At 44.5% G+C, this 17072-nt stretch overlaps 1 protein-coding gene across 4 annotated transcripts in view; it reads right to left on the reverse strand.

Annotated features, from left to right (window-relative positions):
- The window catches only part of LOC126252807 (C-terminal-binding protein), a 211106-nt gene that overhangs the window by 50187 nt on the left and 143847 nt on the right, over positions 1-17072 (reverse strand). For all 4 annotated transcript variants that reach the window (XM_049953743.1, XM_049953747.1, XM_049953744.1 and 1 more), the window contains exon 5: positions 10680-10804. In XM_049953743.1, coding sequence (XP_049809700.1) covers positions 10680-10804 — 125 coding nt within the window. The remainder of the gene's footprint in view (positions 1-10679; positions 10805-17072) is intronic.

Below are 17072 nucleotides of genomic sequence, written 5' to 3' on the forward strand. Positions count from 1 at the left end.
ATGACAACAGTATCTGGCAGAATACCAAACACCTCAAAATATAAAAGAGCGTATTGTTTGTTAGCAATGGAACATCGAATAATTCATCAAGATGTAGAAAAAATGATGGGACGACAGGGGTAGTTCTCGTCAGACAGAAGGATGGCAGTTGGTGGTTCTGTGTGAATTACAGGGAAGTTAATAAAGTAACTAAAAAAGAGGTTTGCTCTCTTACATGAAGCAACGATGCACTGGATTGTTGGAAGAGAGCCAAGTTTTTCTCAACTCTGAACTTGTACTCTGTACTGGAAAATAGAATTAGGTGAGATTGATTGCAAGGAAACTGCATTTAACACTCCAGAAGGCCTGTACAAATTGAAAGTAGTAACATTCAGTCTGTGGAAATGACATTTTAATATCTCAAACTATTGATTAACACACAAAAAGCCAAAGCTGTTTGTAATTGTCTCAGACAAAGTGGTCTAAAACTTAATCCAATAAAGTGTCCCTTTGAAGTTTAAGAAACCTAAATACTGGGACCTCATGTATGAAACAAAGGTGTGCAGTCAGACCCAGAGAAGGTTACAGCTATAGCTGAATTTACTATTCCTAAAAACACTTTTGATTTGAGAAGCTTCCTTTGATTGTGCTGACATTATTGGCATTTTGATGTCTTTCATATCTGATGCTAAATTTATATAGGCTCAATCTCAACAAGATTCTTTCTATATCCTACGAAAAGCTCTAAAAACTGACCCTTTGCTTGATCTGTGTGAAGAGATAGCTACAGAGATGCTACTGGGCATGAATTTGATGCAGTTCTGGTACAAATTTCATACAAAAAAAAAAGATATGGTAATAGCGTTTGCTTCCAGGACACTTAAGAAAGTTAAGAGAAACTACTGGATAATGAACCAAGAGTTTTGCTGTTATTTGTGTCATATGCAAATTTTGACAGTATCTCTAAGGAAGGCCACATTTAGTTATTACAGGTCCATCATTCGCTTTGTTGACTGATAGGCCGTAAGGACCCATCAGGACTTGGGGGATGGGCAATGCATCTTCAAGAATATGGCATTACCATAGTGCAAAGAAGTGGGTTCATTGCAAGAAAAATTTTGACCCCTCTGGAATGGGCTACCTACCACTGGTACCTGAACACATGCACTTATGTTGCACAGAAATACACCAACATCCCTGAAGCTAGTCATTTAGGATTATTAAATCATATGACAGAATCTGGAAGAGCTTTTCCTGGAGAGAGTTATTTAGAATTGTTCATCAGAAAGTGTTGCACTGTCAAGAATGCCAGAGGAGGAATCTGGTTCCCCAGAAAACAAGTTGACATCTCATACCTATTCTAGCAGCAGAAACACCTTTCCACTGAACTGGAATTGACCTAATTTGGACTTCCACTAGTGGTAATACATGGATTGTTGTTTGTACATCTTACCTAACCATGCATTTCCCAAACTGTGCACTGCAGAACACTGGTGTTCTGCAGGAAGTGATTAAGTGCCCTGTGTGAAACTATTAATAATGATCTTTTTTTGTGACACTACTGGTGATATTAACTAACCTTCAAAGTGAACAATGTTTTCCCATACGTATAATGTTTCTGAAAGTGTTCCATAAGATTGCGAATCCCAAGTTCTTCATTTGAACCTATGGCTGAGAAACAAGAAAGAAACCATCCTATCTATGTAACTCAACATGTACAAGAGGAACTGGGATGAGGTGTTACCTTTTGTGACATTCATCTACAACACCGTCAAATAAGGAGCAACTGGATCTACACCTTGGCAGTAACAATGGACACTGTGTTCCCATTTCATCATAATGTCAACAGCAGTAACATGAGACAGTTGTCAACAAAGGCTGAGAAATTTTGTCAGAGCTTGACTCCGCATGATGCCGACTCAAGAAAAGGTCTACCAAAAGCATGACGTGAGCATATCACCCTATTTTGTTGTAGCCTGGCAATCTTATCTGTATCTTTACTCCTGTTCAGCAGTTTGGTATGCCTGAAAAGCTTCAGACCATACAGCATTGCTGTTACTTATGAAGCCAGAGATTTTGATCACTGTACTAGATGATGAAAGATTAGGCATCGTCCATGTCCTTCAAAAGAAGTATTATATGGCTCCCACCAAATCAGAATAAATTCAAGGCTTCAGCACACCTCCAGAAGTTGGAAAGTGATGAAAAGTGTGACATCGACAAGTTCAAGTGTTTTTTTTTTTTTTTTTTTTTTTTTTTTTTTGGGGTGCAAAACTTTATGGTCATTAGCGCCCGGTCCGTGACTTAGGAAGCAGTAAAAAAACCGAAATTTAAAACCAGCAGCAATGAGAACGAAAGTCATAAAATCGGAGAAATTAAAAGCGGAAGGAAGGCTTAAAAATCCACTACAGAAAGGGGTTGGTTGTCCCCAAAAAAAGCTTCAAATGACTGACGTCATTTCACTGGCACTAATAAACTTGAGAACGCGGTCGGCGGAGCGCGTGTCATCTGCTAAAATCAACGATATATCAGGCGATAGCTGTAGACGGGAGCGTACCGGATTAAAATAGGGGCACTCAATTAAAAGGTGACTTACCGTCCACAGCTGAGAGCAGTGGGGACAGAGTGGGGGAGGATCGCCGCTTAAAAGATGTCGATGGCTAAAAAGGCAGTGCCCTATCCGGAGTCTAGTTAAAATTACCTCCTCCCGACGACGCGGTCGGGAGGAAGAGGTCCAAGCACAGGGAAGAGCTTTCATGTCCCGCAATTTATTATGGGTAAGTGTCGACCAATGCGTGTGCCATAAATGGACAACATGTCGACACAGAACGCTCCGTAGATTGGCGAAAGGAAGCGATTGAATAGCTGGCCGAGGAAGTGAGACTGCAGCCTTGGCTGCAATATCGGCCTCCTCATTTCCACAGATACCAACGTGTCCCGGGAGCCAGAGGAACGCCACCGAGACGCCCCCCAGGTGGAGCAAGCGCAGACAGTCCTGAATCCGGTGGACCAGAGGGTGCACAGGGTAAAGAGCTTGGAGACTGAGGAGAGAGCTGAGAGAATCTGAGCAGATTACGTACTGTATCCGCTGATGGCGGCGGATGTAGTGGACAGCCTGGAGAACAGTGTAAAGCTCCGCAGTATAAACCGAACACTGGTCGGGAAGCCGAAAGTGATTTGGGGTGTCGCCAACAATATAGGCACTCCCTACACCAAACGATGTTTTCGAGCCGTCGGTGTAAATAAATGTGGCGTCCGTCATTTGTACACATAGAGCAGCAAATGCCCGACGATAAACAAGTGAAGGGGTACCATCCTTGGGAAATCGACGAAGGTCACGGAGCAGGCAGATCCGGGGACGGAGCCAAGGCGGTGCTGTACCCCAAGTTGTCAAGAAGGTTTTAGGAAAGCGGAAGGAAAGAGAATGGAGTAGTTGACGGAAGCGGACTCCTGGTGGTAGTACGGAGGAGGGGCGACCTGCATACCCTACATCAAAGAAGGCGTCGAAAAAAGGGTCATGGGCTGGATTAGCAGGCATGGAAGACAGATGGCTAGCATAACGACTCAGAAGGACTGCTCGCCGATTGGACAGCGGAGGTTCAGCAGTCTCAGCATAAAGGCTTTCCACAGGGCTGGTGTAAAAAGCTCCAGACACTAAACGTAATCCACGGTGGTGGATAGAGTTGAGACGCCGAAGAATAGACGGCCGAGCAGAGGAGTAGACTATGCTTCCATAGTCCAATTTCGAGCGCACTAAGGCGCAATAGAGGCGGAGAAGGACCACTCGGTCCGCTCCCCAGGAGGTACCATTCAGGACACGGAGGGTGTTAAGGGATCGCAGACAGCGAGCCGAAAGATAGGAAATGTGGGAGGACCAGCACATTTTTCTGTCAAACATAAGACCCAAGAATTTAGCGACGTTGGAAAACTGAAGGTTGACAGGACCTAGATGTAAGGAGGGCGGAAGAAACTCCTTACGTCGCCAAAAATTAACACAAACGGTCTTACTGGGAGAAAAACGGAAGCCGGTTTCGATGCTCCAAGAGTGGAGGCGATCGAGACATCCTTGAAGACGTCGTTCAAGAAGGCTGGTCCGTTGAGAGCTGTAGTAGATCGCAAAATCGTCCACAAAGAGGGAGCCCGAGACATCAGGAAGGAGACAATCCATAATTGGATTGATGGCAATGGCAAACAGTACAACACTCAGCACGGAGCCCTGGGGTACCCCGTTTTCTTGGGAGAAGGTACGGGAGAGAGTAGTGTTCACCCGCACCCTAAATGTGCGCTCTGCCATAAATTCGTGAAGAAAAAGGGGCAGCCGACCTCGAAAGCCCCAAGAGAACAGTGTGCGGAGGATGCCTGTCCTCCAACAGGTATCGTATGCTCTCTCCAGATCAAAAAATATGGCTACTGTTTGGCGTTTCCGGAGAAAATTGTTCATGATATAAGTGGAGAGAGCAACAAGATGGTCAACTGCAGAACGATGCTTTCGGAATCCGCATTGGGCAGGTGTTAAAATACTGCGGGATTCCAGCCACCACGCTAAATGGTAATTCACCATACGCTCCAAAACCTTAGAGACACTACTCGTGAGAGAAATGGGGCGATAGCTAGAGAGGAGATGTTTGTCCTTTCCAGGCTTCGGAACAGGAACGACGATAGCTTCCCGCCATCGTCTGGGAAAAGTACTGTCGGTCCAAATTCGATTATAAAGGCGAAGGAGGTAACGCAGACTATGGGTTGATAAATGCAGCAACATTTGGACGTGGATACCATCCGGTCCAGGGGCGGAGGAGCGAGAAGAAGAGAGTGCATGTTGGAGTTCCCGCAAGGAGAAAACAGTATTGAAGCTTTCGCGATTTTGAGAGGAGAAAGCAAGAGGTCGCACTTCCGCTGCACGTTTCTTCGGGAGAAACGCTGGCGGGTAATTTGAAGAGCTCGAAATCTCAGCAAAGTGCTGACCCAACGAGTTAGAAATGGCGACGGGGTCCACTAATGTGTCATGCGCGACAGTGAGCCCAGAGACTGGGGAGAAACTAGGCGCGCCTGAGAACCGTCGAAGCCGACTCCAAACTTCCGAGGAGGGAGTGAAGGTGTTAAATGAGCTAATAAAGAATTTCCAGCTTGCCTTCTTGCTATCGCGGATGACACGACAGCATCGCGCTCGGAGCTGCTTATAGCGGATACAGTTGGCCAAAGTAGGATGGTGGCGGAAAACGCGGAGAGCACGTCACCGCTCACGTAGTGCATCACGGCATGCCTCGTTCCACCAAGGAACTGGGGGGCGCCGGGGCAATTCGGAGGTGCGTGGTATTGAATGTTCCGCAGCTGTAAGAATAACGTCGGTAATATGTGTGACCTCATCGTCAACGCTGGGAAAGTGACGGTCATCGAATGTCGCTAGAGACGAAAAAAGTGTCCAATCGGCTTGGGCAAACTTCCAGCGTTGCGGGCGCATGTAGGGCAGTTGAGGCTGCAGTCTAAGGACACAAGGAAAGTGGTCACTTGAGTGTGTATCATCAAGGGCGAACCATTCGAAGCGCCGAGCTAGCGGAACAGTACTGACCGCAAGGTCCAAATGAGATAAATTTGTCGTGGAGGCAGACAAAAATGTAGGGACCCCAGTGTTGAGGCAAACTAGATCTGCTTGGTGGAAGACGTCTAGCAATAGTGAGCCACGTGGACAAGGATGTGAAGATCCCCAAAGCGGGTGGTGGGCATTGAAGTCCTCAACCAGCAAATATGGGGGTGGAAGCTGACCAAGAAGATGAAGGAGATCAGCTCGTGCCATTGGTGTGGACGATGGAATGTATACAGTACAAAGAGAGAACGTGTATCCAGAAAGGGAAAGACGGACGGCGACAGCTTGGAAGGAACTGTTTAAGGGGATTGGATGATAATGGAGAGTATCATGGAGAAGAATCATGAGTCCTCCATGGGCTGGAGTGCCTTCCACAGAGGGGAGATCATATCGGACGGACTGAAAATGAGGGAGAACAAAGCGGTCATGGGGACGCAGCTTTGTTTCCTGAAGACAGAAGATGACCGGCGAGTAGGATCGTAAGAGGATCGACAATTCATCCCGATTGGCTCGAATACCGCGGATATTCCAGTGGATAATGGACATAGGGCGAACAGAAAATGGAGGAATGTGACCAAGGTCGCTGTCAACTCAACGACTGCTCTGAGCTTGCGACCGACAGCATGGAATGGCATTCAGCCGAAGGCAGAAGATCCTGATCCATAGGTTGGTCAGGAGCAGCTCCTGCCACCAGCGACCGGCCGGTTGATCGGCCGCCAGCAGTGCGCCTCGGCGACACAGAAGACGGCCGAGGGTGATTTCCGCCAGGTGGTGCTGTAGATGGGACACGCCTTGGCGGAGAAGGAGAGGAACTGGGTTTCTTTGTAGCCTTCTTGGAAGTATGATGTTTAGAGGAAGGAGGAACCAATGGTTGGGAAGTTGCCGTACGTAAAAACTCTTCACGAGTATGCTATTTTTTCGAAGTCTTGGTGTCTGACTTTTGGGCTCGAGAGTTAGCAGAACTCGACGAAGGGTGAGCCAGAGAGTGGGCAGGCGAAAGTGGTGAGGTTGAACGGGCGATCTTTGCGCTGGCCGATCTGACGACCGTGGCACTAAAGGTGAGGTCGCAAGTCTGCGTGGCCGCCTCCTTTGTTGGCCGAGGAGAAGCAAGGACTGTGCTGTATTTTCCTTTCTGAGGCACGGTGGGCTGCCGACTGGCGAATAATTTTCGAGCAGCAAAGATCGACACCTTTTCCTTTACTCTTATTTCCTGGATGAGCTTTTCGTCCTTAAAAACGGGACAATCTCGAGAGGAAGCGGCGTGGTCACCCATACAGTTGATGCAGCGACGGGATGGAGGTGGACAAGCACCCTCATGGGCATCCTTGCCACACGTAACACATTTGGCCGGATTGGAACAGGACTGGCTGGTGTGATTGAACCGCTGACACCGATAGCAGCGCGTAGGGTTTGGGACGTAAGGGCGAACGGAAATTATCTCATAGCCTGCTTTGATTTTCGATGGGAGTTGAACTTTGTCAAATGTCAAGAAGACAGTGCAGGTTGGAATGATGTTCGTGTCAACCCTTTTCATGACTCGATGAACAGCCGTTACGCCCTGGTCAGACAGGTAGTGCTGAATTTCTTCGTCAGACAGTCCATCGAGGGAGCGTGTATAAACGACTCTACGCGAGGAATTTAAGGTACGGTGCGGTTCCACCCGGACAGGGAAAGTGTGTAGTAGTGAGGTACGCAGCAATTTTTGTGCCTGGAGGGTACTGACTGTTTCTAACAACAGGGTGCCATTCCGTAATCTGGAACAAGACTTTACAGGACCTGGAATTGCGTCGACACCTTTCTGAATAATGAAAGGGTTGACCGTGGAGAAGTTGTGACCTTCGTCAGACCGAGAAACAACAAGGAACTGGGGCAACGATGGAAGAACTGACTGTGGCTGAGACTCGGTGAACTTACGTTTGTGAGCAGACATAGTGGAAGGTGAGGAAACCATTGCGGAAGAATCCCCCATGATTACCGGCGTCTCCGATGGCGCGCTCCTCCCTTGTGGGGACCCTCTCTGAGGGCACTCCCGCCTTAGGTGATTGTTCACACCTCAGGTCACACCTCCCGACAAACGGACGGAGGGACCAATCGGCACTTTCAGAAGGTATCAGCTCGGGTAATCACCCCTCCCTGGGCCTGGCCGTTACCAGGGGGTACGTACGTGTCCTACCTGTCTACCCGGGACGGGGAATTACGCGTTACCCCGTCACCGGCTACGCATGGAAGTGCGTGGGTCGGCCTTCAGACACGCACAGGGAGGAAGAAAGAGAAAGGGAGAGGAAAGAAGAGAGGTCTCAAACGCCGCAGCGGAGAAAAGGGTAGAGAGAAGAGGTAAGGAAAAGAGAAGGACAAAGGAAGGATGAAGACTTACAAGCAAGGAAGGCGAAGAATGTGGTACATTTACAAGCGTCCGTCTCTGGACGTAGGCACAAACCATACCCCCAGAGGGGGAGAAAGGGAAGGAAATAGCCAGAGGTGAGGGGGGAGGGGGGGGGCGAAGATGGAGGATGGGGAAGGATGCGGAAAGGGAAGGTATGCAGCCCGGAAAGGAAGGAAGGCCACATCAGCACATCAGCTCGGGGTCCCGTGCTCGCTACGCACGTATCCACAAAAGAGTTGTGGATCCCCTGAGGGGGGGGGGGGGGGGGGGAGGGAGTTCAAGTGAGTCCCCCGCCAAAGGAGGCACCAGCCCTTGGTAGCTAGGGGATGCAAGACTGATGGCTTGTTCCCTAACTAGGACTACTTGACATCCAGATGCTGGTCTTTTAAGGAGAGAGCAATGTCACAAATGAAAAGAAGCTAATATTGGTTTGGTGCAATGAATAAAGTGTTGGACTCTCACGTGAAGGGTCGTGAGTTTGACCCCCACCCTCACTGTCTGTCAACTCCTAGATATTCTGAGATACAGTTCTCTCTCTCTCTCTCTCTCTCTCTCTCTCTCTCTCTCTCTCTCTCTCTCGGTGTGTGTGTGTGTGTGTGTGTGTGTGTGTGTGTGTGTGAAGGGGCGCACCGAGTAATCTTCTGACCGTTCTGACCGGAATGTGTGAGGTGAGCTTTCAATTCATCTTTCTAAGTTTAAACCGGTGTTCGTTAATCTTCTAGCTATGAGGGTGGTTTGAAAAGTTCTCTGAACGGAATGGAAAGAAAGTACTTACATCACTGAAACTTTTATATTTTACAATGTAGTCTCCTTGTAGATTAATGTACTTGGTCCAACAGTGTTCCAGTGCCTTGATACCATCTCGAAAATGAGGGGGGCGTGGCAACAATTCATACCTTACTTCGTGTAATTTTGCCATGGCGATGGAACATGTGTGGGTGTGCATTGTCTTGATGAAAGATGACTTTGTTCCTTGCTAAACCTGGTCTTTTTTTCATGTATCTTTGTTGCAATTTGTCCAGGAGTTTAGCACAGTATTCTCCAGTAATTGTATGACCATTGGGGAGATAGTCTACAAACAGAATTCCCTTTGCATCCCAGAACACTGATGATATGACCTTTCCTGACTAAGGAATTGTCTTTGCTTTCTTTGGTGGCAGAGAATCTACATGTTTCCACTGCTGTGACTGTTGTTTTGTCTCTGGAGTATAGTAGTGCACCCACGTTTCATCTGTGGTCACAAACCGGCGCAAAAACTCTAGTTCGTTTCTCCTAAAACAGGCCAAACATTGTTCCGATATGCCCATTCTCATGCATTTTTGATCCAGCATCAAGAGTCGTGGCACCCACATTGCAGATAATTTTTTCATACCTAATTCTTCAGTTAAAATGTGATATACCCTTTCAGATGACATCTGGCAAGCTTGAGCAATTTCACGCACTTTCAATCGGCAATCCTCCATGGCCATTTTGTACATTTTTGCAATGATTTCTGGAGTAGTGACACATCTTGGCCGACCACTGCACAGATGATCATCTAAACTCTCCCAACCAAATTTAAATTAATTTGTTCACTTGGCAACAGTTGAATATGAAGGAGTAGAGTCCCACAGTAAATTCTGGAAATCAGCATGAATGTCCTTTGCATTCATACCTTTCTTTACTAGTACTTAATCACTGCTCAAACCTCTATTTTTTTCCATCTTTGCAAATCACTATGCGCGAACAACAACAGAGCCATGTGTCTGCCACAGATCTCTTCAAAGAGCACTGATGTGGCATGTCTTTACAGGCAACAGTCCAACAAATATCATGTTAACAACTGGTTGCACTAGCGCTGATCTCTCGTGGCGATTCCGAGACCTTTCTAAACCACCCTCGTATGTCTAAGGATGCCCAATTTATGTTGGCTATGTCACAATAAGATACAGACATAGTTTTAACAACTGGGGTTTTGCTGACACCAGATTATAAGTGAATAAAGCTTATTTATTTCAAAGAAAATGAGTGGTGGTGGGTGGGGGAAGATTGCCGATCATTTACGGGAAAGTTTGAGTGGGGGGGGGGGGGGGGTTATAAATTACTATGATGATGATGATAAGGAATAGGAAAACATGAACATAGAAAATGGTGGAAAAGGAAAGGAAAGAAAAGAAAATGAAAATGTGGACAAGCATGAAAATGGGGAGAAGCATGGAGGAGGCCTTAATGGAGGATAAAATGGGAAACCACAACTGTAGATTAATAATCAGGTTATGGTTCAAATGGCTCTGAGCACTATGGGACTTGACTTCTGAGGTCATCAGTCCCCTAGAACTTAGAACTACTTAAAGCTAACTAACCTAAGGACATCACACACATCCACGCCCGAGCCAGGATTCAAACCTGTGACCGTAGCGGTCCCGCGGTTCCAGACTGTAGCGGCTAGAACCACTCGCCACTCCGGTCGGCTAATCAGGTTATGAACTAATTAGTGCCATGTTAGTGAAGTTTGTATAGGCTACCAACAATCGTTTTACTAGCCGTATCAAAGGCAGCTTGAAGAATAATTTACATTGCAGCAGGGACCAAGAAGTGAAGAAGAAGAAGAAGAAGAAGAAGAAGAAGTGGTAGTAAGCACATGTACTCCTCAGTGGTTATTATATATCCACCGTGTTACACACTGTTTTGAAGGACCTATTTTGCGAACTACTTTTTTGTTACAATAACCTACAAAATAATGAAATCAGTACATACCTGCAGGGTATAAACACGAGTAAGCCCAAGGGACTTTTCGATGCCATCCGGCAAGTAAGGATCATAGAAAATCACGTTGAAGCCAAAAGCTTTTGCGCGTAAAGCAACAGCAGAACCAATTCTACCTGAAATTAAAAATGAAAAAAAGGTCAGCAGTGTTGTATCATTACATACAGTTACATTTATTGACAAAAAGTTTTCACATCCCAATAACATTAACACAAATCCACCTAAGCAAGGATCAGCAAATCAATCAACCAGGTTCACATAAAACACATTGCTATTATCTGCATGTTACACACAAAGGCATCTATACTCAGAATCTAGTTATCATGGTTACCTACTATTTATTTCATTCAATGTAATTTATAAGCACAAAACTTTGTCCGAAAGAACTTTTTTCATTGCAAGCTATTAGTGCAACATGGAGCTGACCTCGATTATAACAGCTTCTTTTGGAGACAGGACAATACCAATGTTAGTTCTGCAAGCAATAATAGGGTGAAACTTGGCTGAAAATGAAGTGCAAGTTTATGCATTGTTTCTGTACACCTTTGTTACCTTTTCCCATTCCTGCAAAGTAAAAAATGTACGTAGAAGCTTACTTGCCATAAAACATCTCTTATGAGAGTTAACAGGTATTGGGGAATACTACTAGTATACAAGATGTACACCTCACCATGCAAACCTAAGAAATGTCAACTTTTAGATTTACAGTTTTAAGTAATTTCTTTCAAGAGAAAAAGACGAAATATAGTTAAACAATTTGAAGAGATCTTTCAATCTGACAAGATAAAAATACCATCTTCGAAGTTTTTCTGAGGAGTTTTAAATATCAAGCATTTGATTTGCTTCAATGAAATGGCTGGTATGTGAGTTGGCTGCATATTAGTCTAGTAACAGTGAAGTAACTGGTTCTATTCTTGCACCTTTTTTTATCTTTATTTAAACTCTATAGTGTAGTAGGAAGTTAGTTAAAAAGTTGTATTGTCTTTCTCCATTTAAGCCAATATTTTATTTTTAATTGCTAATAACACGAAAATAAATAAACAGCTTGGCCAGGCATACGAAATGTCGTATAGCTAAATGAAAAATTGTATGCAACAATAACACTGTCCCATCCCCAGAAATACAAAATTTTCTATTTGATGTTTAATTTTTATGTTTAATTTACTGTGAATACCCTATTTTTTTGCCATTAGTAATTTAAAATAAAACGATATTTTTTAAAGAGATTACTGTATTTACCTGGTAAGGTTAGGTATTCTCCCATATTCATCATTCGAAAAATACAGGGTCATCCCATATTTGCTGTTTTAACTATTGCTGCTGAGGTTAACATATTTACGTTGTTTATTAAAGGATATAATGGTCACTTTATGTTTACAGATGAAGCTTTACCAGTCGAGATCATATGCAGATTCAGTCTGAAGAATATGGAATGACAGGGCTGGTGCTGGGTCAATGATATGTATGTTCGAACAGGCTCAAGATTTCACAATTCGCCAAAGTTCTCTATATAGTATCAACATATCTTGAGCAATCAAGTGACATCCAACTGCTAGTGCAAGGGATTTGTGTACAATTATGAACTAGCCACTACAACAATCTATTGCTCTACTTAAAATATGACAATTTTGTGAAACACAGGAGGAAATGGCACTAACTTCTATCATATTACGAACTCTTGTTGTATTTGAAAGGTTTGCAATGAAAATTCTCATACATGTATGAATACTGTGTTAATGTTGCATTTTAAGTAAAGGCAGGTAATGTTCAAGAGAGGAAATGTCATACAATGAAGGCTTTCACGACCGGATGTTTCAGCTGCCGAGAATTCTTGTGGGTTGTATGGCTGTGGTCCATGGAACTCTGCTTCTATCCCTGATGTTTCGTCCAAAGCTACATTGGACATCTTCAAATGTGTTCCCGGTTGTGCTGAGCCTTGCCGGCAAGACTCAGCACAACCGGGAGCACCTTTGAAGATGTCCAATGTTGCTTTGGACGAAATGTCAGGGATAGAGAGAGAGTTCCATGGACCAAAGTCATACAACCCGGAAGAATTCTCGGCAGGAAATGTCCTTTAAAACAAGATTGCTAGCTTTTGAACCAAAATGAATATTTTATTTCATCGTTACAGACTGTAATGATTTAATAAAAGGGTTGAAAATGAGAAACTTTGTCACTGTTCACGTATTAGAATAAGGGCTAAAAACGTTACCAGCTTTCAATCAGCTTTAGAACATGATGGTACATTCAGATGAAAAAGGAGGAGGAAAATTAATCCTGAATATGTCTAACACACAAAATAAATCTTATTAAATTGATTATAACTGTTGTCACCAGAATAAAGGGACCGATGACCAAGCAGTTTGGTCCCCCCACCCCTTTTAAACCAACCATCCCGAATAAATTATAGCAGCAAAAGTTTAAGTTTATTTATGTATTAGTCATCTTAGTTACATACTGCTTGTGTCCTAGAAGATATTGCAGTCAGTGTTTCACAGTTGCTCAAGCACAGCACTGTGGAAGGGTTGGAGGGGGAACAGTGACACCAGCTTGGCTGAGAATTAGATAAATGCGGGGAGGGGAGTAGCAAGCGGGCAGCAAATTACGTGCACATGATTTTGCCAACCACAGGAATCTACACCACTGGCTGCAGTTTGCCTGAATCCATGTGTAACTGGGACTGAACTTTTAAGCTGGACAAATACTCAACAATAGTATTCATTTCTGCAAAAGACAGTAAAAGCCTAGCTAGGAACCAGTGGGGTACTCAAGTGTGTTGTGCAGCAATGTTGTCAATCGTCTCCATGATGTGTGAGTGATATGAAAGGGGCGAGTCAGGTCCTGGATCTACACAACCAACGAAAGGCGGGCAATGTGTTTGGAAGTAAGAGACATCAAATCATTCTCAATTCAGTATATAAGCAAAATATAATACGTATTTGGATATGAAGAGCTGTGTTCTCAGGTCTCACTAACCAGAACCTCAGAAATCGCAACATATTTGAAAGAAACAGCCCAATATTCGTGACAAAGAAGATAAAATTTTCACAGCTGTGCTATTAGGAGGAGGAGGACAAGGCAGAAAAGAAAACAATCCAAAAATTAATGTAAACCTTTTCTTTTTCTCGTTTTATTTCTTCTTGTAATATCGACATGTTGACAAGCAATGAATGGCATAAAGTTAAAGTAGGTATAACATCAACTTTTTAGGCAGATACTTCATGTCAATAAGAAAGTTTGTATTTTTAATTACTCAATGATATGTTAAAAGCAAATATTTCACCAGAAGCAACTTGAAAGAAAGGGGCTCATCTTATGATCAGGGTTGTCTCACACTTTGGTAAATATGGTATACAATGTATGTTAACTAACATCTCTTTTGACGATAAATAGATAATTTACAAGAAGGTTAAAAAGTGGCTTCTAATGATGATCTAGCCAGGAACTTCACATTATTAGACTAATACACCACTAACTCCTACTCCGGTTGAACCGAACTATATCAAATGCTTTGCACTACTAGTTATGTGTATTTCATCAACGTAAGTACCACAACAAAAATTTGTCCAGCACACTGATATTTTATTACTGTTAAAATAAAACTCCATTTAATTTAGTTACTCTGCACACCAAGTTAAGGTGGCACGTGCACGCACGCACACTCTGAATTTTATGACACCATTTTTTATGAATGACTGGAATAGCCATGTGAATTAGAACTCAATCTCCCTAGTATAAATTCAGCTACCTATCAGAAATGATACCAACTGCCAGGAACACTTCATGAAGGTAACATTTTATCAGCTGCTATTTTCTGATGACATCAGCATGTGAATACGAATAAGGGAGAGGTCAACAAACACAACATATGATGCAGCAAAGCAGCACCTCTCTGAATGCTTTGCAGCTGTTGTTCAAGGTTTATTTATAGGTGATGGAAGAACAGCTCCTGATTTGTAAAGTGATAGCGAGTTTTTGGAATGACAGAGCATAACATACTAAACAACCTGTAGTGTATGGTGTCTGTAGCTACATCATTTAGCACTATAGTACTGTAACCTAAGTTTACATGTCTCCTCTGAAATGGCTTCCAAGTATACAGCTACAGAAAGATGTGATACTATAGATAGGCAATGTGTGTCCCCCCCCCCCCCTTACCTGGTTACTTGCTTTCAAAGAAGAGAGATGGGAGGGGAAAAAAGAAGGCAAATAGAGGGGGGTTGGTCGGGGTTCTGTCTACATTATGCAACAGTTTGTAGAAAATGATTCAAATGTGTGTGTGTGTGTGTGTGTGTGTGTGTGTGTGTGTGTGTGTCTTCAAACAACACTAGTGTGTGCTCCACACATGATATCTGCAGGTTGTAGTTCTTTATACACTGTATACAATTTTTGTGTTGCACACTGTACCTGATGTGAAGCATTCGAACCATAAACAATAGTTTTATGTTGACAGCAACTGCTAACCAATACAAAATCCTTGATGCGAATCTCACAATCTCAAATACAGTACTCTGTCCATAGTTAAAAATCTGTATCTGCTGCGATGAAAATGTATGGAAACAGTGAAAATATGAAACTGTGTGGATCAAATTACTGACAGTGGAGAAAAATAATCACATGTGACCATTCAGCAACATTTCTGTCTCTGGAATTTACAAGGAATTTTTTTGTGAATTGTGGTGCCTGAAGTGAATTAAATGTGAACTACTTACAGCTCTCAACAGCTTTTTGTCTGTCACCCACTGTTATCTCCCACAGTTTTTCCATACCAGTTTGCGGATACAGTCACTGTAGGATGTTTAACTTTGTCAATAGAGCCACAACCTCACCTCTGCTTGCACTGCTTCAACACGAAGTGAAGTCTCGAGGATGTTCTTTAAGTTTTGGAAACACGTGGAAATCAGCTGGGGCCAAGTTGGGAATATGTGGAGCATGATCAATGATACTGAACCCAAGGCGTCTGTTGTAGAAGTGGCAGCACTCATGTGGTCTATCCATTGTCATGCTGAATGAGAAGGTACTCAATGTGCAGATGAACTCTTTGAATTCCTAACTATTTCATTTACCAAGTAATACACATGGCAAGTAATATCTTAATCAATAAACTACTGAAAACAGAATAAAAAATTCAGAGGCTTTACTTTTCAGCATGTCCATTTCTTTTGCAGTGGTGAGGCCAGCAGCCTAATTCAGTGGTACCAGAATACGTTCACAGTTTATATATATATATATATATATATATATATATATATATATATATATATATATATATATATATATATATTACACACACACTCCTGGAAATGGAAAAAAGAACACATTGACACCGGTGTGTCAGACCCACCATACTTGCTCCGGACACTGCGAGAGGGCTGTACAAGCAATGATCACACACACGGCACAGCGGACACACCAGGAACCGCGGTGTTGGCCGTCGAATGGCGCTAGCTGCGCAGCATTTGTGCACCGCCGCCGTCAGTGTCAGCCAGTTTGCCGTGGCATACGGAGCTCCATCGCAGTCTTTAACACTGGTAGCATGCCGCGACAGTGTGGACGTGAACCGTATGTGCAGTTGACGGACTTTGAGCGAGGGCGTATAGTGGGCATGCGGGAGGCCGGGTGGACGTACCGCCGAATTGCTCAACACGTAGGGCGTGAGGTCTGCACAGTACATCGATGTTGTCGCCAGTGGTCGGCGGAAGGTGCACGTGCCCGACGACCTGGGACCGGACCGCAGCGACGCACGGATGCACGCCAAGACCGTAGGATCCTACGCAGTGCCGTAGGGGACCGCACCGCCACTTCCCAGAAAATTAGGGACACTGTTGCTCCTGGGGTATCGGCGAGGACCATTCGCAACCGTCTCCATGAAGCTGGGCTACGGTCCCGCACACCGTTAGGCCGTCTTCCGCTCACGCCCCAACATCGTGCAGCCCGCCTCCAGTGGTGTCGCGACAGGCGTGAATGGAGGGACGAATGGAGACGTGTCGTCTTCAGCGATGAGAGTCGCTTCTGCCTTGGTGCCAATGATGGTCACATGCGTGTTTGGCGCCGTGCAGGTGAGCGCCACAATCAGGACTGCATACGACCGAGGCACACAGGGCCAACACCCGGCATCATGGTGTGGGGAGCGATCTCCTACACTGGCCGTACACCACTGGTGATCGTCGAGGGGACACTGAATAGTGCACGGTACATCCAAACCGTCATCGAACCCATCGTTCTACCATTCCTAGACCGGCAAGGGAACTTTCTGTTCCAACAGGACAATGCACGTCCGCATGTATCCCGTGCTACCCAACGTGCTCTAGAAGGTGTAAGTCAACTACCCTGGCCAGCAAGATCTCCGGATCTGTCCCCCATTGAGCATGTTTGGGACTGGAT

Source organism: Schistocerca nitens, chromosome 4 (genome assembly GCF_023898315.1).
Source record: "Schistocerca nitens isolate TAMUIC-IGC-003100 chromosome 4, iqSchNite1.1, whole genome shotgun sequence".
Taxonomy (NCBI): Eukaryota; Metazoa; Arthropoda; class Insecta; order Orthoptera; family Acrididae; genus Schistocerca; species Schistocerca nitens.